This window comes from Phoenix dactylifera, unplaced genomic scaffold, assembly GCF_009389715.1.
Source record: "Phoenix dactylifera cultivar Barhee BC4 unplaced genomic scaffold, palm_55x_up_171113_PBpolish2nd_filt_p 000823F, whole genome shotgun sequence".
Taxonomy (NCBI): Eukaryota; Viridiplantae; Streptophyta; class Magnoliopsida; order Arecales; family Arecaceae; genus Phoenix; species Phoenix dactylifera.
The window spans coordinates 57,322-80,363 of NW_024068190.1; the positions used below are offsets into that span (position 1 = coordinate 57,322).

The 23,042-nt window shown below is 36.4% G+C and overlaps 1 protein-coding gene across 1 annotated transcript; it reads left to right on the forward strand.

Annotated features, from left to right (window-relative positions):
- The first annotated feature begins 1,828 nt into the window (after positions 1–1,828).
- On the forward strand, positions 1,829–3,056 carry LOC103716706 (transcription factor CYCLOIDEA-like). Its single transcript, XM_008804811.2, has one exon. It carries the CDS (start codon positions 1,989–1,991, stop codon positions 2,883–2,885), a length of 897 nt encoding a protein of 298 aa, XP_008803033.2. The 5' UTR covers positions 1,829–1,988; the 3' UTR covers positions 2,886–3,056.
- Positions 3,057–23,042: the final 19,986 nt, after the last annotated feature.

The window sequence follows — 23,042 nt, forward strand, 5'->3', positions numbered from 1 at the left end:
TCACACCTCCGCCTGCGCAGGGTACGTGAGGCACCCAGTGCCCACGTGGAAGCCACATGAGGGAAGAACACATAGCTTCCCTGCCAGATATTGTCCGATTTCGGGGCCCGCATATGCCGCTCAGACATTTCTCCGGTTTTGTTTTCCATCCAAAATGCGTCTGTAGGATTTGGAGACATCCGTCTCATATACCCAGGCTCTGAAACGAGTCTAGCCAATGTGGGATCTTTCCGTTTATATTGGCACTACGAAATACTTGGATGATATATGAGTCAAGATATCCCAGTCAGCATTATAACTCTCTACAATTGCCTTACAGATTGTGTACATGGTGAATCTTCTCTAGGTTTTGGAACCCAGGGGATGATAGCAGCGAACAAACGGCGCCTTACCAATTGCTAGCTGTAGTAATAGAGGTTTGACACTGCTCTTGCTCAAAGGCTGCTCTCCCTCCCGGTCCCTACGAATATATTCCTCCTCAATCTTTAATCACAAAAAAATAATCCTCCTCGATCCCAAACATATAAACATTTTGGCAGGTGCAAGTGGATCTTTACCATAAAAGGCTACGCGCACACTATCTTGTACAAATTAATGCCCCCTCCCATTTTTGCATTGCTTTTTTTTTTTTGGCCTTCGAATGTATACTATGCATAAGCCAACAATGTCTAAATGATTACATAAAAACTCTATGAAAAAATAAAAGAGCTACGGTTAACGGATACCAAGTTAAGAATGTCCTCGTTCCACCATGTCCTAATTGTAAATAAATGTATTTGTTAACTAGGATATTGGTATCCACGACATCAATATGAGGACTCGTACGGACATGTGTTTAGTCCCACATCAATTATTCGCTGGGTAAATCTTGGGTATTTATACAGGATCAAGGAACCTAAATTATACCTTCCGGCTAGCCATTTTGGATGAGGTTCTAGATTGTGAGAAATGATATCAGAGCGGATTTGGCCCATAACCTATGTAAACTAGGGGATACTGCAGCACGGATCTATTGGGGCTGACCACAGGTTGATCGTGGTGCTTATGATTTGATTTATATGGATTTGAACTCTTAGTCCGACAAGGACGCCGGGGCTTAAACAAGGAGAGTTTGTGAGGACTCGTACGTGCGTATGTTTAGTTCTCCATTAGTTATTCGCTGAGTAGATCTTAAGTACTTATACAAGATCAAAGAATACAAATAATATTTTCTAGCCACCCATTTTGGATGAGGTCTTAGTTTGTGACAATCAGTCTCGCTAAATTATACATGATATGCTTTGGTATGAGCCATGTCCATGGATATATTGTGGGGTTGGATCATGTAGATCGACTTGTAGATTTTGTGCGATCATGCGAAGCGAAAGACCGGGGAGGAGCAACTGGCTGCAGAAACAGAATTTTATGTATATATGTATGTATATATGTATGTATGTATGTATGTATGTATATATGTATGTATGTGTGTGTGTGTAGAGAGAGAGAGAGAGAGAGAGAGAGAGAGAGAGAGAGAGAGAAGAGAAGAGAGGGGAGGGATGTATAATAATGTAGGCTTTGCCCATCATATAGCAAGGGGGAAAAAGTTAGAACGTTGCTGTCAGCCTCTCAAGCGTCTCCATGTGATTCGGTACCCTTGTGTTTATATCCCTTGTTCATATCCACTCACTCTCCAACATCAAACGAAATGTCCTTCCCTCTCGTTTAGTTTCTCTCTCTAAAATAATAGAGAGAAAAGCAATGCTTCTGAGTTCTGATCCGAATTAAATACTAACAATGTGCCTATAGCTTCTAAGACCCCCACCCACTCCACTCTGTCCCTGTCCTATCCTCGACATCCTCGTCCTTCTTCCCACTCCTTTTTCTCTTACACCTCCTCTCATATCTTGCTTTCAGCTGGCAAGAATAGACACTTGGAAAGCTATATCGATCTTCTTCCTCTTCTATACAATTTCAGGACCTCCAACGGAATCTCCACGATCTTCCACCAAATGTTACCCAACCCTAGCCCCCAATATCTTGCAGAAAGCTATTTCGTTGGAGATGAGGATCAGGATAACTCTCCTTCCATTCCCAAGGACTGCTACCCTTCCTTCTTTTCCTTCCCCTTATCTCCGCCAAACTTTGACCATGAACTCCTCACTGCCCATCTCACAACAACCCATAACTTGGAACCTCCAACATTGTCTATTCCAGATCCAGCAGTAGACATGGATACGACCACAAATGTGCCGCCTACGACGAGAAGCTCCAGCCGCCGTAAACGGCCCTTAAGGAAAGACAGGCATAGCAAAATATTCACTGCACAAGGACTAAGGGATAGGAGGATGAGGCTGTCCCAAGAGGTCGCTAGTAAATTCTTCAACCTCCAAGATTTGCTAGGATTTGACAAGGCTAGCCAAACTGTCGACTGGCTCCTCACCCAATCCAAATCTGCCATCCAACAGCTCATCGATGCTTCACAACTTGAAAACAATAGCATCAATCTTAGCAGCTTTGTACGTGAGTCATCCACGTCGGAATGCTTCTCTGCAATCTCTAATGACAAGCAAAAATCCGCAGCAGCTTCTTCGAAGGCAAAAGATATTGGTCTGCAGCCTTTGAGCATAGCCACATTGGATCGTACGCTGACAAAAGAGATGAGAGCTAAGGCAAGAGCTAGGGCAAGGGAAAGAACTAGAGAGAAAAAGAGGATTCCGAGCGGTAGGCATGAGGATAGCTGTAAAGAAGATCAACCATCCTCTAAAACTACTGATGCGGTGAAGGAAGCAGTATGCATCAATGGAGTGGATCAGCTTAGCCCAGTGACAATGGTGCCCTCTAGGTTGGTGTACAACAATAACAACACCATTAGCCTTCTAGACGAGCAACATAAATTTCCCAAGTAATCTTGAGGAAGGTCTTCTCTTGGCTGACGTTCGATTCCAATCCAAGTCAGTTGAGGCCTGCAACACTCCTACTATCTAAAAATTGCGTCCATCTTTACTTTTACAAAGTTGTGTTTGGTTTAAATTTTTGTGGAATAATGAAATATTTTCACATAATAATAATTTTTCTTCCATGTAACTGTTGCAGACTCCAACTCAATTAGCATGGGACCGAATATTATTATCTGGGCAAGAAATCAATACGGATCACGTAAATAGTTTTTTTCTTTTTCTGGTAGCAAAAAAATAAATGAACTAGTTGTCTTTTGTGACAGTTATATTTAAATCCTGGCATCATCGTCAATTTTATGAAATACCTCACGGAAGGTTGTTAGAATTTTTGTTTCAGGGCATTTGTTCCTTAGATAATTTGAGAGTCGATCTATCAAATCTGTTTTTTTTTAGCTACTTCAAGAAAAAACCAATTCTTCAGTGAATGGTACGTACTCAAGAGATTGTCGGGAAAGATGCTAGTCTGTTGATTCTATTTTTATATAAATTTGAGGATGTAACAATGTGTCATTTGTACTGTCGAATTTGTTTGCATAGTAATGCAACCTTAATTTGAAATTACTTCAGTGATTGATCGTTTTTACTAGGGAGGTATGACATTAATTTATCTTAATATTCTTTTCCATTTTGTTTAAATATTAATTTGCTATAAACTATGAAATTTAGAGAAGAAATTTGATATTGTAAGGAATTTTTTTTTGAAATAACGATGAAAGACTCTTTACATAATTAATAATTTTCCAAAAAGTTTTATATTATAATTTGCATTATTCTAAACAACACAAGTTACATAATCTAGAACAATTCATATTAATGTGGTTTTAACAGTATAACTTTAAGCAATCTCTCTCTCCCTCCCTCTCTCTCTCTCTCTCTCTCTCTCTCTCTCTCTCTCTCTCTCTCTCTCTCTCTCTCTCTCTCTATATATATATATATATATATATATATATATATATATATATATATATATATATATATATATATATATATATATATATATATATATATATATATATATTTCAAAGTTTTACCTAGCATGCATCCTAAAAGGCCCCATCTCTTCTTTTTTCTATTCTTCTCCATAATGTATCATTTTATTTTAATAATTAGCACTAGCAACATATTGGTTGAATTTAGGAAATGTATGAAATGAGTTGCCAAATCTTGTTTGAAAGTTCGTGGATATTTGAAAGATTTATGATTGATGTATGACTGAGAAACTGGTTTTAGAATGAAATTAATGGTTACTCTCTAGCTTAACTTACAATTATTCTAGCCTAGCCAATGGGGTTGATCATTCGCAATATGTGTTAAAAAATTAGTTTGAAGTTTAGCTAATGGGGTTGATCACTGGCAATATGTGTTCAGAGCTAGTTCTTTTCATGCCCAGGTAGTAGGGCTAATCTCTAGCAATCATATTTTCAAGAGCTAGTTTGTTTCGAATCTTATCATAGGCTAATCATAGTTGTTGTTATAAAAATTAAGAAAGACCAAAATTATAATTAATTGTATTGAAAATTTTATAAAAAGGAGTATTCTCAATGAGATGCATTACATCTAGATTTTATACTAGATTTCTGAATGGTGAATCATTATGTTAAGAAACATCTACATGCATTCATAAATCTCCTTCCTAAAATTAGCAAATTTATTTTATTTTTCAATTGATAATGATATCTGAATTTATTTAGACATTTCTTTGTATGTTTTATGCTTGACTCAACTAGAGGTATAGAGATAATTTACTAGGTTGTTAGCTCACTATTCCATCCTTTTTCAGATGCCAAGTAGCAACAAGAACAGGGTCATGGGTTGTGTTAGAGAACTTAGAGTCTACCTACGATTACTTTAATCAAAGTTTTAATTATGAATTGAACAAAAAAAATTATTGGTCCAATGGTGATTTGAAGATAGAATTAATAAAAATTATAGGATAATTGATCGAAATGGTTTTTGAATTACTACAAGTTAAATATTTAAGTTATTTTGATGCAATATAGAGATGCTCTAAATTTCTGTTAAAACTATTCAGTTTTGCATAGAATATAGAGATGCTCGAAATTCCCATTTCATTTGAGCTCTTCTCTAGTCTCACCATTAACTATGCTAAATCGACATTGGTCATGATTTGCAATAACCAAGCACAAGGTGAAATATTGATAAAAGAAGCTTTTGATGACAAGTTATGAGTAATTGATAAAGTCGATCGAAAGCTTGCTAGATGGAAAGGTGAGGCCTTATGTGGATCGCTTAGTATTGGTGAACTCAGAAACATTAGTCGCTCCATGGTACTTAATGTCAATTTTCATCTTGCCTTTATGGATTATAAAGCACTTGGCTTATATTATAGTATTTTTTTATACAATATTCAATAATATGATAAAAATTAATTATATTTTTGAATAGTGATTAGCATGTAATATATCAATATTATATAATATTATATATATATAACAATACAACATAATATACTAATACAAAATAAGATATAATCTATATTAAATAATAGATTATATTATATTATAAAGTTATAGTAATTGCATAATATGTCATCATCATATGATAATAAATAAATTAACATTAATATAGGAATAATTGTACATTATCCATATGTTATAATGATAACATGACATCATATTAATAATATGTTATTTTCTAATGAATTTAATAACTATTATAAAATTAATTATACTTAACATAAGAACATATAATATCATATAATATAGTAAATTACAATATAATATAGTTCAAAGATATTTTTAACTAACATACTTATAATGATTGATCAATATTTTCTATATTTTTTTTTACATAACATGAATACCTACATAATTACGGGGGCCATTAGGGCATATGTTTAGTTCCCCATGAATTGTATGCTAAGAGATATTTGGTACTTACAGAGACAAAAAGCTCTAATAACTATTTCTAGCTATTTTTTTGAGTGAGGTCTCGCGTCATTGCAAATGATATCAAAGCGAACCCAACCTATGACCTATATAAACTAAGGGACACTATAGCATAGGCCTTTTTGGGATTAACTACCGAACGATCATGATGTTTGTGATTGATTTCGATCCTAGGCTAAGGATACCAAGGCTTAAATAGAGGGAATGTGTGAGGACCCGTACAATCTTAAGTTTAATCCCACATTAGTTATACGATTTGAGGAACTTGAGTACTTATACAAAGTCAAGAAACTCAAATAACAACTTCTGACTAGCCTCTTTGAGTAAGCTCCTAGGTTGTTACAATAATTATGTATATTTTTACAATAAATATTTATTATTTAATTTAATGATATAATATATACAAATTAAATTTTTCTTGCAACTCATGCACATATCCAATACTAAGAAAAAAACATACTCAAGGCCCCTAGCCATCCCTTTATGGGAATTTGATACTTATTAGAAATAGTATTCTTGTGTCCAAATGATTCACCCAAAAATGAATCAGTGGGATGGGAAATTGGTAATAACTCCAACTTCCCATTCTTGCAAACCAAACCTAGGCTACATGTTTAATCTTGTATCCTATTTGACATCCATTCATTTTATCATCTTTTAAGAGTATAACTGTATGTCTCCTATCATTCTTCTGAATTACTACAATTTTAATCTAATATTTATCTTGTGCTGCTTCATCAATGGAGAAGAATTACTTAAAGGGTAGCAAATAAATAAATATCAAAGATGGCTCTTAAATTGAGCAAAGATTCACAGCTACAATATTAACAGAATAGAGTAGTCTATCATTTATTAATATCATTAAGCTTTAATTTTATTCTTGTTGAAATTGTATATGAGGAAGTACATAATATACTACTACAACAACTTCTAGTTGTGGATAAAGCTCCAACTAGGGAAGCTAACGGTGCTTCAAAAACCAGCTCTTGTCAATGTTAGGAACGTATTCATCTTCATCCAAATTTTTTAACCAATGTTCTTTGATTATCCTAAATGATTCTCATAACAAGAAGAAATAAGCTAAAGTTTCTCTGGCTCCTGCCTTGGAGACTTTAAAACTTTAAATCTCTAAATGCCTAATAGGGTTTAGGCCATAAAGATGGAGATAGATCCAAAACATTCTGTAAGCAGCTGAACCTAGATACAAATGTACTGGAACAACTAAATATATGTGGGAGTTAAATAGTTACGCTAGTAGCTAAAGCATGTTTAAGTAAATAAGCATAAGATAAGCATAAGAAAAACTATCTTGCTATTGTGACCATAAAACCCCATCCAATATCTTTGACGATGACACAGCAATAATAAAATTTGTCGGATAGATGCCATGCTGGAATTCTTTATAGAAGACAGAGCAATGAATTTTGTGGGAACTAGAAGATTCTGAATCTTCATCTAACAAGACAATATTTATCACAAAATTTGTTAGGTTTATATATGGCCTCAAAAAACATTCATGGTTGTTAGATATATGGTAGACTGGTTGAAGAATTTAGCTTCAATCCATCTGAGTCATATAAAAGACATGGAGCTTTACTATTATTTACAATATACAGCTTATTGAGCTTTTTTTCTCTTTTTTCAGATTTCCAACCATGTGGGGATGTGTTTGGCAGACCCCAAACAACGCGCTCATCAATAGAATTTTGGTAAAACATATAGCAAACCGATCTACATGAAAAAACTAAAAATTAAAGAAACTCTTAGGTTTAACCTAAGACTCAAAACCAGAAGCTCCCAACAAAGCCTAAAACAAAATCAACCTCAACCAAAAATAATAATTGAAAGATCCAAACATTAACAAACCAAAAGAAAAATAAAGATATAGAAACAACTACACAGAACTATAGGAACTTGCCACAGCACATCCAGACCTTCTAAATAGAAACACCACAAGAACAACCCTCCAATTGACCAGCACAAGAGAAACCAAATGCTGACTGTAAAGATCACAATTGCAAAAGAGTTGTTTAATGGATCTAGAAAAGGCATCTTTTACTAGATGAGGGTGGATCCCAAAATGGCTCGGTTGTTCTAAATCAGGTAACTGTCAACAAAATGTCTTAAACAGATTTCTAATTGAAGGCAAACAGGTATCCTTCAACTATGAAATCTGGCAAACTGATAATAAACATTCTAATGTTATAATAATGATATATTCCCTAAAAATTGTTTCTAATTCATTTTTTATTTTTTTTTTAAATTCCATGTATGCAGTGCTGTGCACCCAAATTAACTTTTATTATGCGATTTGTATCTTGAGAAAATATTTCATTAAATTAGGTAGTGCTGATCACAAGGTTGCAACAAGATGCATTCAAGTACATAAGAAACACAACAGTACTAGTGACTACATGAGTGTTTCTGAATATAAGGATAACAATTTCTAATTTTTGACGAAAATAAGGGTTCTTGGATGATAAACATTAAAACACACAGAGAAGTATAACTGCATTTTTATAATAATACCGAAGCAAAATACATGCTTAACAATTTTCTTTTTCAAAAGGAAGCAATACAATTCTGGTTTGGAGGTCCATTTGCATCATAATATGGTAACAATGGAGCAGTTGTCAGAGTATGAAAACAGGAGGAATGGCAAAGGATCACATGAATATTAGTGACCATATTTCCAGCATTCTATAATATAGATTCTTAACAAGGATTTTGGTGGGAATAAAACAATGCTGTCGATTCAATGACAATGTCAACTTTGGCCTATCTTCAATTTATCATGTTAAGAATAAAAGATTGAGATATTTGCGTAGATTGTTGATAACTAATCTGTGTTATCCATGAGTAATGTTTGGAAATTATATTGTTCTGTTGATTTATGCACGTGGAACTGTCTCTACATTTTCCTTTTCCCTTGTTTTAGGAAAAGATTGGATTAACGCATTAACACATTTTATGAGATAATGAAACAAATCTACAAGATAAAAGATACACCACAATCTTGAGATAATTTATCACAAATGTTTATATTCATATTATGGCCAAGTTTTCAGCTTCTTGAAATCACAAAATGATTAGTATTTCATCATCTTAATCTAAGTTTTCATGAATACAGTTTAGGCTAAAATTTATACTTGTTTGATTGCCTTAGTGGCTGAATTTAAGGAATATTGGATAGGATTGCTTTTGAATCATCATTGATAGTTCATTCATCCATTGATATTTCAGTCAAATTGCTTTTGTGTGCCACAATGTGCTATGATGATTTTTGATATGGATCTTATTTGGTAATCATAGGGGTCCCAGGTGGAGATAATGCTATAAGTAAGTCACTACTTAGTTCATATCAAAATTAAGATAAACATTTAATCAGATATAATAATGTAGAAATGAGTGTAAAATGTTCTATTTACATACAAAAATGTATGGATACTTGCATGCCAAGAATATATATTGAATATCTACGAGAGAGAGAGAGATTAAGAAGGAAAACTTGGAGGTTTTAAGGCACGTATGGATGCATTCCCTTTTTTTTCTTTTTCATTTTATAGTGATTATGTTCCACTCAATAAAGAGCAAGTTCGCTATTGGGCTTTAGCAACGCCCTACTAGGAACCCAAATAAGAGATAAGCGAAACACTTATTTATATATTTTACATTTTCTTATACTCCCTCTCACATGTGGGCCGGACTTTCCTTTAATGGGCAAGCCCAATATGTAAAATTTTTAATAATAAGGTTAAAAAGTGCAGAGACAGGGTTCGAACTTAGAACCTTTGCTCTGATACCATGTTAAAATCACTACTTGTTCCAAAAGCTTAAACTTATAAATTGAGGTAGATTTATTTATATATTTTGGGAGAAGTGGTAATTTTAACATGGTATCAGAGCAGAGGTCCTAAGTTCGAACCATGCCTCCGAACTCTTTAACCTCATTATTAAAAAAAAAAATTCACATGTTGGGCTTACCCATTAAAGAAAAGTCTGGCCTACATGTAAGGAGGAGTGTAAGAAAATATAAAATATATAAATAAATCAATCTCATTTTATAAGCTTAAGCTTTTAGGACAAGTGGTAATTTTAACACTCAGGACTCTAGTGTAGATAGAACAAAAATTTGACTTCGGCTCCAAGACAGGCAACTAATTCTTAAGCTATCCGAAGTATGTGGAAGCTCTCTGAGGCTTACTTTTGATAAGATATTTTTATAATATAATATCCCAACACTGGCTAGGCTACGTACTTGGCTTCTTTCTAGTCTTGCTAATCGACTGGAAACTGCCATTGTTTCCATTTGAATTTATTTTTACCTCAGCTAATAGATTCAGTAACTACAAGCACATCTTTTTGTTTAGGCAACTCCCTTTTTACTCATTGTCGTTGTTCACAGCATATAGAATCTAAAGAGTTCTAAGAATTTTGCAGTGTGCATTAACAAAGCGTTACTTAGGAAGAAAGGTGAAGGAACAGTTTGTTAGTTCCACAGTAACAGAAACTTCTATGAAGATTCTAATTAATCCATATCAAGATCAAGTTCTAGCAGTCAAAAAGCTTGAAAGAAATTTTTTCCATTCCATTTATCAGTCATATAACATCTTTTCATAAGATCATGACGGGGTTGTAGAAATGCTCATGCAATTTCTATGTTTTTTTTAAGAGGGATTAATGGTGCAAAGCATCAAAAGATGTTACTAAAAATCAGGAGAAACAATTGCTGCATCAAAATTAAGAAATCAGAGAAATGTGACGATGATGATGATGATATAATGAGTAGTAGTAGTAACAACAACAATAACAACAATATTAATAATTCAAGATTCATATAATATTATGTCTCTAGCACGACCACACCAAAATGTAAAGTGAAAATGTTATAAATTGAAGAAAATCTTGAATTCTTTTTTTGTTTTTGAGAAACAAAAATGTTTTGATCTCTAAGTTTGCTACTGATCCTACTCCCCTTGTGCATCTCACATGCTAAACTTAAAAATTCTGAATCGTAGTGGCTTACTCTCACTTCACAAAAGCTAGAAAGGGAACTATAATAAGGTTAGATTTGGGTATTGAATAACTATTTCGTGAATAAATATGTCAATCAGACTATAATTTAAGCAAGTGGCTCTTTGACAACTGATTTTGAAATATTTAGGGAAATTCATTCCAAGTTATGTTAAATTATATTATCGCACACTTTCCCTTGATCCGTCGAATCCAAAACTCAGGCCTCCTTGTAGTCTTCCTTCGGCTTTTGAAACCACTATCAGTGGGGCCTTGATTGCCATTGTTCTAGCGCTGCAGGATGAGAAGGTCAGCCCTCTGGGCTCCATGACTGAATGCAATAAATAAAAGCTCGAGCAAGTTCCAGAGAGAAGTTGCAAGCTTGCTCCATGTTCAAAGGGTTCTTCAAAGCCTATAGTGTTGAGAATTAAACTTGTTCTCATCCCTTTATTTATTATTTTGATAATATATATGTCTAGAAAGTTGAAAAGTTGTATTGAAAAATGTAAAGATTCCTAGAAGTATGAAGAGTCTATCTAGAAAATTAAAAGATCATCATGTGGTTCATGTATTTGGATTTATTCATGTACCTAGGAGTCCTATAAATACCTTATAAGTCTTGTGGTTTTATGCAAGCAAGGCAAGAGCCAAATTGAAAGAAAAAAATTGAAGTATTTTTGCCTTTTCATCCTTTCCTCTCTAGAAATCTCTCTTCCTATTTTCCAACAAATTGGTATCAGAGCTTTGGTTCAGAATCATGAACTCAAGCAGTGTTCCATCATCGGTTCCCAAGTTATCGAAAGAAAACTATGATATATGGTGTATCCAAATGGAGGCCCTGTTGGGTTCTCTTGACGTATGGAAGCTGATCGTTGATGAATATGTGAAGCCAGAATCAGCCGAGGCAGAAGCAGCGTTGGAGAGGGTAGAAAAGAAGTTATTACAAGATTTGAGAAAAAGAGACAAGAAAGCTCTTTATACAATTTATCAAGGGCTTGATGATTCAATGTTTGAAATCGTCTCTGAAGCAAAGATATCAAAGGATGCTTGGGAACTCCTCAAGAAAGCATACAATGGAATAGAGAAGGTGAAGAAGATTCGTCTACAAGTTCTAAGAACTCAGTTCGAGATTCTACACAAAGAAGGTACTGAATCAATTTCAGATTATTTTACTAAAGTTTTGTCTATTGTGAGGCAATTAAGAAGAAATGGAGAAAAGATAGAAGATGTTCGAGTGATGGAGAAAATCTTGCGATCCCTAGATGCAAGGTTTGATCTTGTGGCTACAGTAATTGAAGAATCGAAAGATTTGGAGGAGATGAGTCTAGAACAACTAATGGGCTCTCTTCAAGTTCATGAGCAAAGACTTGCAAAGCGAGGAGAAGGAAATTCTGTGGAGCATGCGTTGCAAACGAAGCTCACACTTGGAGACAAGAAATCTGAATCAAGTAAAGGAGGATTTCAACGAGGACGAGACAGTGGTTCTTGTGGCAGAGGAAGAGGTGGTAGATGGCAGCAATCAAATGAAATGAAAGAAGGCAATGATAAAGGCAATTCATTTAGAAGTCGTGGACGTGGTCGTAGTCATGGTCGCGGTCGAGGTTCAGGCCGTGGACGTGGTGGACAGTCAAAATGGAGGTATGATAAATATGAAATTCAATGCTATTGTTGTAAAAAGTTTGGTCATTATGCCTCTGAATGTTGGTATAATACTAACAACAATGAAGAGAAGGTGAATTTTGTTGATAAAGAAGAAGAAGAGAAGCAAGAACCAGTGTTGTTATTGGCTTATGACAAGCTTGAAGGCTGCAATTCCAGCACGTGGTACCTTGATACGGGTGCCTCAAATCACATGTGTGGAGAAAAGGAGTTTTTAATTGAGCTTGAAGAAAAACAGTATGGCAACATTACTTTTGGTGATTTGTCTCAAAGACCAGTAAAAGGCGAAGGTAAAATTTTGCTCAAATTGAAGAATGGTGAGCAAAGGTGTATCTCCAATGTCTATTATGTTCCAGACATGAAAAACAATATTATGAGTTTTGGGCAGTTGCTTGAGAGAGGATATGATGTACAAATGCAAAACTCTAGTCTTTCTATTCATGATAAAAACAATACTTTGATTGCTCATGTAAAGATGGCTAAGAATCGAATGTTTTCTTTAACCTTATCTGTTGATCATTCAAATTGCTTCAAGGCTACCATTGCAGATGATTCTACCCTTTGGCATCTTCGGTATGGGCACTTGAATTTTCAAGCATTGAAGATTTTGGAGAGAAAGAAAATGGTGATTGGTCTACCAAGGAATGAACACTTAAGCAAGTTGTGTGAAGTTTGTGTCTCGGGGAAGTAACATAGAAAGCCATTCATGAAGGGAGGATCGAGAAGATCAAATCAACGCCTTGACTTGATCCATTCAGATGTATGTGGGCCAACTAATCCTACTTCAATTGGTGGTAATAGGTATTTTCTAACCTTTACCGATGATTATAGTGGCAAAACTTGGGTTTACATATTGAAAGAAAAAAGAGAAGTTTTGAACAAGTTCAAGGAGTTCAAAAGCATGGTTGAGAAGCAAAGTGGTTGTTACTTGAAGTGTCTTATAACTGATAGAGGCGGTGAATACACATCCGATGAATTCAAAAAATTTTGCAAGAAGAATGGGATTGTACATCAATTCACTATGCCTCAAACACCGCAACAAAATGGCGTATCGGAAAGGAAGAATCGAACCATCATGAATTTGGTGAGATGTATGTTGAAGGAACGAAGAGTTCCTAAAGAATTTTGGGCTGATGCTGTTGTGTGTGCAACTTACTTGATTAACAGGTTTCCCACAAAGAGAATTGGTGATACTACATCGGAGGAGGCATGGAGTTTACGGAAGCCAAGAGTTGACCACTTGCGGATTTTTGGCTGTGTTGCTTATGCCAAAATCCAAGAAGAAAAGAGGACAAAGCTTGAAGACAAAAGTCAGAAGTGTCTTGCTTGGTTATGGAGAGAATTCTCATGGCTACAAGCTGTACAATCCAACTACCAAGAAGATTGTGATGTCAAGAGATGTTGAATTTGATGAGGAGCAAATCTGGAATTGGGCAAGCAATGACCAGCAAAAGCATGTTGTTTTTGATGACGAAAAGGAGCAAAAAGACACAAACGAAGGGCTGAATGTTGCTGAAAATTCGCCATAATGAGCAACTATTAATTCATCTTCTTCAGCAACGAGGAAGACAAGGAGCATCCAAGACTTGTACAATGTCACAAGTCAAATTGATACTGATGATGAGTTCAATATGCTATGTCTTTTTGCAGGTTTTGATCCATTAACATTTGAAGAAGCTTGTCAAGAATCAAAGTGGAGAAAGGCGATGCAAGAGGAGATACATGCCATTACCAAAAATAATACATGGGAGCTTACTTCACTTCCACAAGGACACAAGGCGATTGGTGTCAAATGGGTTTTCAAGACCAAAAGAAATGCAAAAGGAGAGGTGGAGAAGCACAAAGCAAGCTTGTAGCTAAAGGCTATAAGCAAGAGTATAGAATTGATTATGAAGAAGTATTTGCCCCAGTAGCTCGGATGGAGACAATGAGAATGTTGATTTTAGTGGCGGCTCAAAAGAAGTGGAAAATCTTTCAAATGGACGTAAAGTCCGCTTTTCTCAATGAGCATCTTGAAGAGGAGGTCTATGTCAATCAACCCCCTGGTTTTGTTGTGCAAGGAGAGGAAGAGAAAGTCTACAAGTTGAAAAGAGCTCTTTACGGGCTTAAACAAGCGCCAAGAGCATGGAATTCCAGAATTGACGGGTACTTTATTCAAAATGGATTTACTAAATGTCCATAGGAACATGCTATATATATGAAGACTAATCTGCAGGGTGATGTTATGTTCATTTATCTCTATATGGATGACTTGATTTTCACCGAAAATAATTTATCCATGATTGAAGAATTCAAAGGCTCGATGGTGAAGGAATTTGAGATGACCGATTTGGGTCTTATGGCTTATTTCTTGGGCATTGAAGTGAAGCAAGGAAACAATGGAATTTTCATTTCTCAAAAGAAGTATGCAAAAGAAATCTTGGCAAAGTTTGCCATGGATGATTGTCAACCAGTTGATACCCCGGTGGATTGTGGGGTGAAGTTAACCAAGAAAGGTGAAGGTAAACTTGTGAATCCAACTTATTATAAAAGTCTTGTTGGATGTTTGCGATATTTGATTTGTACTAGACTCGATATTTTATATGGTGTTGGTTTGGTAAGTCGATTTATGGAGACTCCAAAGAATTCTCATCTAAAGGCAGCAAAGAGAATTTTAAGATACATCAAAGGTACACTTGATTATGGAGTGTTTTATTCTTCACATATGTAAATTTGGAGTTAACTTGATTTAGCGATAGCGATTGGGCTGGAAGCTATGATGATCAAAAGAGCACTATGGGGTTTGTGTTCTATCTTGGTGAAGCCGCGTTTACGTGGTCTTCGAAGAAGCAAAATATTGTTGCTTTGTCAACATGTGAAGCTGAATATATAGCAGCATCTTCATGTGTTTGTCATACTATTTGGTTGAGGAAATTACTTGAAGAGTTGCAGCTGAAGCAAGAAAGTTCAACAAAAATTTATGTGGATAACAAATCAGCTATTGCATTGGCAAAAAATTCGGTTCATCATGAGAGATCAAAACATATTGATACTCGGTTCCATTTCATAAGGGAACATGTGAAGACAAAAGATGTAAAGCTCATTTCTGTAAAGTCAAGTGAGCAAGTTGCTGATATATTGACAAAGCCACTCAATGCTCAAGTTTTTCAAAAGCTAAGAAGGTTGCTTGGAGTGATAACACTTGGAGGAACAAGTTTAAGGGGGGAGCATGTTGAGAATTAAACTTGTTCTCATCCCTTTATTTATTATTTTGATAATATATATGTCTAGAAAGTTGAAAAGTTGTATTGAAAAATGTAAAGATTCCTAGAAGTATGAAGAGTCTGTCTAGAAAATTGAAAGGTCATTATGTGGTTCATGTATTTGGATTTATTCATTTACCTAGGAGTCCTATAAATACCTTGTAAGTCTTGTGGTTTTATGCAAGCAAGGCAAGAGCCAAATTGAAAGAAAAAAAATTGAAGTATTTTTGCCTTTTCATCCTTTCCTCTCTAGAAATCTCTCTTCCTATTTTCCAACATATAGTGGGGGGAAAAAGAAGAAAAATTCCTAAATGAGTTAAAAACATTGGTGTTCATCAGTTCATCACATACAATGCAAGTGATGGGCCTCTTTTTCAAAGCTGGTCTGACAGCTTGATCCCAATGCGAGTTATTAAAGTTTTGTTTTCGTAATGTCTAAATAATAACGTATTTCTTGACCACGCTGAGCTGTTTGACAAACGTTTATAAAAACCTATACCTAGAACACGTTGAGACGTGGACGGATGTCTATAGGCAGGTGAGCTTAAGCCAAATAGTTTTACTGCAACGAGGGCGTTATGGCCCTCCAGTGCTATCTCCTATTGCAAATAAAAGAGAAAACATAAACAAGAAGAGAGAAGATTATTTTTATTTTCTAGGAACACTAGGGTAATCATATCATAGCTCTATAAGCAAGAAGATTGAAGTTTATTTTATTGTATAGGAACGCTAAGCAGCTCATATATAGCTCTAAAATCAACAAACACCAATAGAAGTGTTGTTTGGCCAGCTACAGTTTTAGGTGCCCAAACTTTTTGGAATCTTTTCTTTTCTTTCTTTTTTTTTATACTTCGGCTTCTTGTTTTTTGGAATTTAGACTAGTACTCTACTGAGATTTTGAGCGAGTGCAGGAGGCCAGTCATCCCGGAATCAAGTCTAGAGGTAGAAACCATGCAAGGTGAACGAAAGCCTACTGAGTGCATTAGTGTTCACTTATGAAGCTACGCCCGAGTCAACAGCAAAAATCCAGGACTGTGAGAATATCCACTAGACTATATATGATAAATTGCATTGCATTGCCTAATGAAAATAATTAAGCAGTTGCTGAACTATTTCTTAAGAAGATAAAAGATAAATTACTTTTCATTCTTGCTTCACATTTTGAAGAGAGATGGTTCTCAACACAAATGTTGGGCGTAATCCAAAAGGGTGAGGGCAGATTCAGATAATGGCAACCTCCTTATTTTGGAGATTTTGGCTCCATGAGATGACTAGAGCTAAAAAAGGAAGCACAAGTAAGAACCTTAAAAATTCCCAGAAGCGAGTTCTGAAATTATCTAGAGTGTAAAGGCCACTAAGAACTTTTCTGCTCTTTTCCCTTTTCTTTTTCAACTTCTGTCCGAGCCTATTAGCTGAAAAACCAGCTTAAATTCTTAAATATTCTCCTTTCCTGTTGTTACTGTACACCAGGTCAACTTAATCCATGGGAAATCTCTGCCAAAACATTTAATAGTTTAAGGAAATACCTCTAACCAATCAGTAACTGCTTTTGCTTCTCATGAAATCTAATGCATCCATATCCCTGCTTGTTGATTCAGTTGACTCAGTAACCTGCAATCATCTTCTAGATGATTCCCTTTGCTCGTTGATGGTATCTTTTCTCCCTTGACGACGATCTCAAGCAAGGATAAGTTAGTATACCATCACGACCTTTTAGGTGCATAAGCTTTGCTTCTTAAGGATGCATAAAAATAAAACAAAATAAAATTTGTATGTGTGTGAGAGAGGGTGGGGTGTGCATTTCGTTTGACAAATTTTATCAACAACTGTGAAACAAGAGTAAATGGAAATACCCACATATAACTCAAGGAAAGAGTAACATAATGACTTCTCATTATGCCATGTTTGAACATATCATGATCGCCCATCATTCACCCAAAGAGAAATTACATATGATCTTGTAAATGTCTGAGAGAACACAGAAGTTGTTTAATTCAAAAAATAGGTGTCTGCGCGGGGGAGGGAGCATAATGAAATATAACCATAAAAGAAATTAAAATGATTATACTTGCAGATAAATTAACGCAAAAATTTACATGCACTTATTCATAACAACATCCATACTTTGGCTAAACATAGTTGATAAATGCATGCAGTTCTTCGAAAGTAGATCCAAACTTTCCATAAAAATAAAAGAAGCACTCCAACTTTTCTTTCCCCTTAATCAGTTGAAGTCCATCTTGATAGTAAATATGAAGTGAACTTGTGGAAGATCAGAACTAAACTATAGTAGTTGATTTTTTCCCCAACAAATAATTTATAGTGGCTTCTGATGGTTAGAATCAGATTCAACTCACAAGTTGCTCTTGCAAAGTACAATTAGATAAAAATATTCTAAGGCAAAATTTCATCATCTTATGCGAGCAGCATACTTGAATAATGGAGCCCAGTGGAGAGGAAAAGAGATGTGAAGTCGAAACCTAAGCTTGATCGCGAGGAGGAATCCTCTGCCTCGGCGCTGGATAATGGTAAAGTGAATGGTCCCCCAGAAACCACACGGTATGAATAACTTTCTTCCTCTATAGAAACTATTTGTTGACAGGAGACATTTGTCTTCTGTTGTTTAAATCAAGGCTTTGTGACGAAGCAAAGCTACTACGGTAGACAACTTATTTTTAACAGATACTACGGTAAACCTCTTCTACCAACGATATCTGCTGGTCGTCCGGCATAGGATCTAATATATGAGAGGAATTGTTTCAGCTGTAATCTCCCATCATATCCATTGAAATGCCATGTTTATATACAAGTTGTCAAAAAATCAAATCCCAATAATTAGGCAAAGTTACAACAACTATAGAAAATCATATAATGATGGTATGGAACATATAATTAATGACTATTCTGATAGGTAATTGCAGCCATGATAGGAAGATAATCGGAGCCATGATATAAGGTAATCGAAATTGTTTCAACCATAGCTATCTTCCAAGAATGAGATGCCATGTTCAAAAGGTGCTCAAGCTTGTTTCCAGCAATATTATCCTTTTAAGAACGAATAGTAATACTGCCATGATTACTTCCTACGACAACTTGACAATGGCTGGGCATGTTGACCGAGCACTGATTACAGAATCATCACATCTGGGCTAATATAATAAACCCAAGTTGTGGGAATTTCCAAGCATCTAGTTAGGATTTTCTACAATCCAACTAGCCGAGCTATAGGAATTCCAGCATGGGAGCACTGTAGCGTTCATTAGGCTGGGTTTTGGCTGACGAGTTGTAACCAACAATTTATTTTCTCTTAGACGTACATATACTGTGAGAGGACTGAATGGGCTGCAGCCAGCAGGCCCAGCCGACTCCAGCCCTTGGGCCACAAGAAAAGTGGAACAAGGGATCACGATCGCGATTCCCTGCTCCGCCTTCCTCAAGCAAGGTGGGGCGGAGGTGCCGCGGCGGTTCCGCGGCAACCCCGTGGCCATTAGGAATAGCTGTCGGTCGTGCTCAACTATTGCGAGAATCGCGGCCGTGAATGAGCCGACCTCCTTCTAATAACCCATTATAAAACCTCCTCCTCCTATGTGATTCATCCACCGTCGGGCATCCCTTTCTTCTTCCTCACCTCCACGTTGGTTATTTGGTAGGCAGATCTTGGGTATTTACGCGAGAACAAGAAATCCAAATAATACCTCCCGGCTAGCCATTTTGGATAAGGTACTGAGTTGCTACAAATAGTATCAGAGCACATCTGGTATATAACCTATGTAGACTAGGGGACACAGAACGGATCCATGGAGGCTGATCACGAGCTAATCATGGTGTTTATGGTTAGATTTGAATGAATTTGAACCATTAGTCTGACGAGGACGTCAGGACTTGAATGGGGGGTATGTCAAGATCCGTGCGGGCGTGTATTTAGTCCCATATCGGTTATTCAGTAGGTAGATCTTGGATACTTATACAGAATAAAAGAATTCTAATAATACTTTCTAGCTAGTCATTTTGAATGAGGTTCTAGATTATTAACATATGCCTAGCTACCAATCACCATGCTCGTCACACTCAAATGCAGGAATTTTCTGTGGCCTCCCACGTTGAAGACCTAGACTCTTCAACGTACTTTGTTTTATGCTAATGTAGTTTCCAGACTAGTGCATCTACTTTTTCTTTTGTCATATCATTCCTCTTTTTCTCACATGGGATGTACTTATGGACTTCGTGATGGGCATGGTTCTGATACAATTAATTGCTTTAATTTGATATATGAACTATTTTTTGGCACCAAATCTTAAATTTCTATTTATGTGACTTGATGCAAGCTCTAACAATGTCTACACTTTGTTATATCACTCAATCCTTAAAATATTGTCTCGACGGAAGAGAACTCGGCTCTTTCCATCAGTAAGCACCTCTCTTATCTATGTTCTTGTACTGGGAAGAAGTCCAAGTTCAATCTAGTGAGATGAAAATCCGACCAGTGTTCTGAAAAATATATAAGAAAAGAGTGTTTGCACTAATAAAGTGATTATGTAAATTGAAGAAAGATAAAAGATAACTTACATGCGTAATATACATATAAAATAACAATTATTGAAATTAAAAAAAGGGGGTTGCCTTACGATGGAGAGAATATTGGTCATCTTAACCACGGGTTGTTTCAACTTCCTTGACCTTAGGCTTGACCCAAGTGAATGACCTCGGTATTAGCTGAAGTGTCATTCTGGTCGATCTTGCCCAGGAGCAATGCCACAGGGTATTAAATAGGCTCCGATCATGGTCTTGATAATGGTTATAGTAGTAAGGACAAGATGAATATGATTATTACTATCTATCAATCATGGATAGTCGTTACCATACAGTTAATGTACGATTAGCCATTACCAAGCGGTTATAACACAACCTGATAAATCAGGTAACAGACACCGCTCTCATCTTATATATAGGAATGATAAGGGGACCCTCAGGCAAGCAATACTACACTATATAAGTTGTCTAGACATTCTTTTTTTATGTTTTTAAAAAATAAAATTAAATCTGTTGTGAGAGATTATTAGAGTTTTAATTTGAAAATATTTAATTAAAAAATAAATAACTTTATCACCTATATTTTAGTTGGTTTAAATACTTTAAAGTACATTTTGCCAAAGGCATCTTTTCAAAAATTTATGACTATGTTGGTTTCCGAAAAGCTGCGATATTTATAAAATATCATGTATCTTCGGAACTATCATGCCTTCTCTCATATGGATAGAGTCTATAAATAAACTAAGTCTAGGGCTCTGCGATATATCTAAATTCATCGCATCCACTTCCTCTTCCTCTATACTCTATTCCTTACCGTGCACTATTTTCGAGATCGAGATATTACTTTTCCAAAGTACTTTTTTTCATATTTCCATTTTATTCTTTTTTTTTTGAACAACGGAAGAAAGCCATTCGGGCCAAACCTCTCGGCTATCGTGCTCATTATAAGAGATCAGGCTGAGTCTAGTTGTTGTACTTTGAGGATGAGATCGCTATAGACTTGCACATAGAGGCGAATTACATTTTTAAGGTAGTGTACATTATATGTCTCAGTCCAAGCAAGATCTTTTTAATCTTCTGAATTTATTTTAGTAGATTATTCTTTTATAACGTTATTCTAAAATAATAAAAATAGTCATATAATAATATTTAGACCATTTTCATACAACAGTTGCACTGTCACAGAACACCACTAGTAAAATCGTCAAAGGATATCTTGTTCGATATATACACCCTGTTCGAGATATGCAAATCGCCCCACAAATTGGGTCCTGGTGGCCCTTCGCCTGGTCCGAGTGGCCCACGGGAACAGCAAACGCCTTATTAATGGCCAACCCTATGGGTCACGACCGCTACGTTGGCACCACCATTTCCTGCTCTCCCGTGTGGTCCGTACAACAATAGTCCTCCTCCATCTTGGTTGTACACTGCAAAGCTAATCAGTTGGCAGGGATGGTCCTGGCCCTATCAGTTCTTGCCCGATAATCTGGGTGTCGATAGAGAGATCACAGATGCGAGCCAGGGATATTCATATGTTGATGAGCCGAGAGCCAGTCCGACAGATAGATGGTGGACGGATTTGGAGGATGCGGATTCATCCGCGTGTGACGCTCTTCATCTGGAAGGTGGTATGGGGTTGCTTACCGACCAGAAACTTGTTAGCACGGCGAGGGGTGAGAACCACTCAGTATTGTGAGGTGTGCACGGATACCGAGGAGACTATTGTTCATGTTCTTCTGCCGTGTCCCAAAACTAGGGGGATTTGCAGCAGATCACCTTTCCTGTTGCCCCACTCAGTCGAGTCGATACAGAATTTGATTCATCGGCTGCGAGTCTCCATGCGGAGGCCTAGTACTGTTGAGACAGGGATCCGTTGGGCATATTTGAATTATTATATTTGGTTGGACATGAATGCTGGCTTGTTTGAGGGCGGGAGGTTATTTCCGCGGATGGTGGTCGACAGAGTCATATTTCATGCGAGGGAGATCACTACAGCTGCCGCTAGATTCTCTTTTGGGATGACCAGGGACATTTGGGGTACTCTTTCTGCTGTTACAGCGCACAAATTCGCCCTTGTTTCTTAGGTACCCCCATCCTTTGGTCATCTCAAAGTGAACTTCGATGGTAGTATATAGGCGGACGAGGTGTCCGGAGGAGTTGACTTTGTGATCAGAGATCATCTCGGTAGGATGATAGCAGCTGGTGGCCGCCGCATGCCTGGACTTACTGCAGTTAGGGTGGAGCTGCAGGCAGCTTGGGAGGGGATATCCTGTACGAGGCAGGTACTTAGTGCTAAGCATATATGCCTTGAGGGGGACTCCTCTGTGGTGATCGACTGGATTCAGGGAATGGACAGATATTGTGATGGTCATCCTCTTATCGGTGATACCCGTAAATTGGCTCAGGAGCTGAGCGACTTTCAAGCATTACATGTTTTTTCGAGAGGCTAAAAGCGCAGCAGACTAAGTTGTCTCATTTGTTGTCCGGCATTTTAGGAAGATCATATGGACATCTGTAGAGGATATTCTTCCTACTTTGTACTTTTTACTTTGTTTTGATATGGCTAAATGCACTCATTTTAGACCTACATAAAATACCGTCTTAACTTTTAAAAAAAAAAAAACCCGATTTATACGATAAAGCTCTAAAATGCATACTATATTATGAGAACATGCAATATAATGCATGCAGAGGATTGAAATGACCGAAGAAAGTGTAGAAAAAAAAGTAAAAAAGTGAGAAAGGCCTGCCTG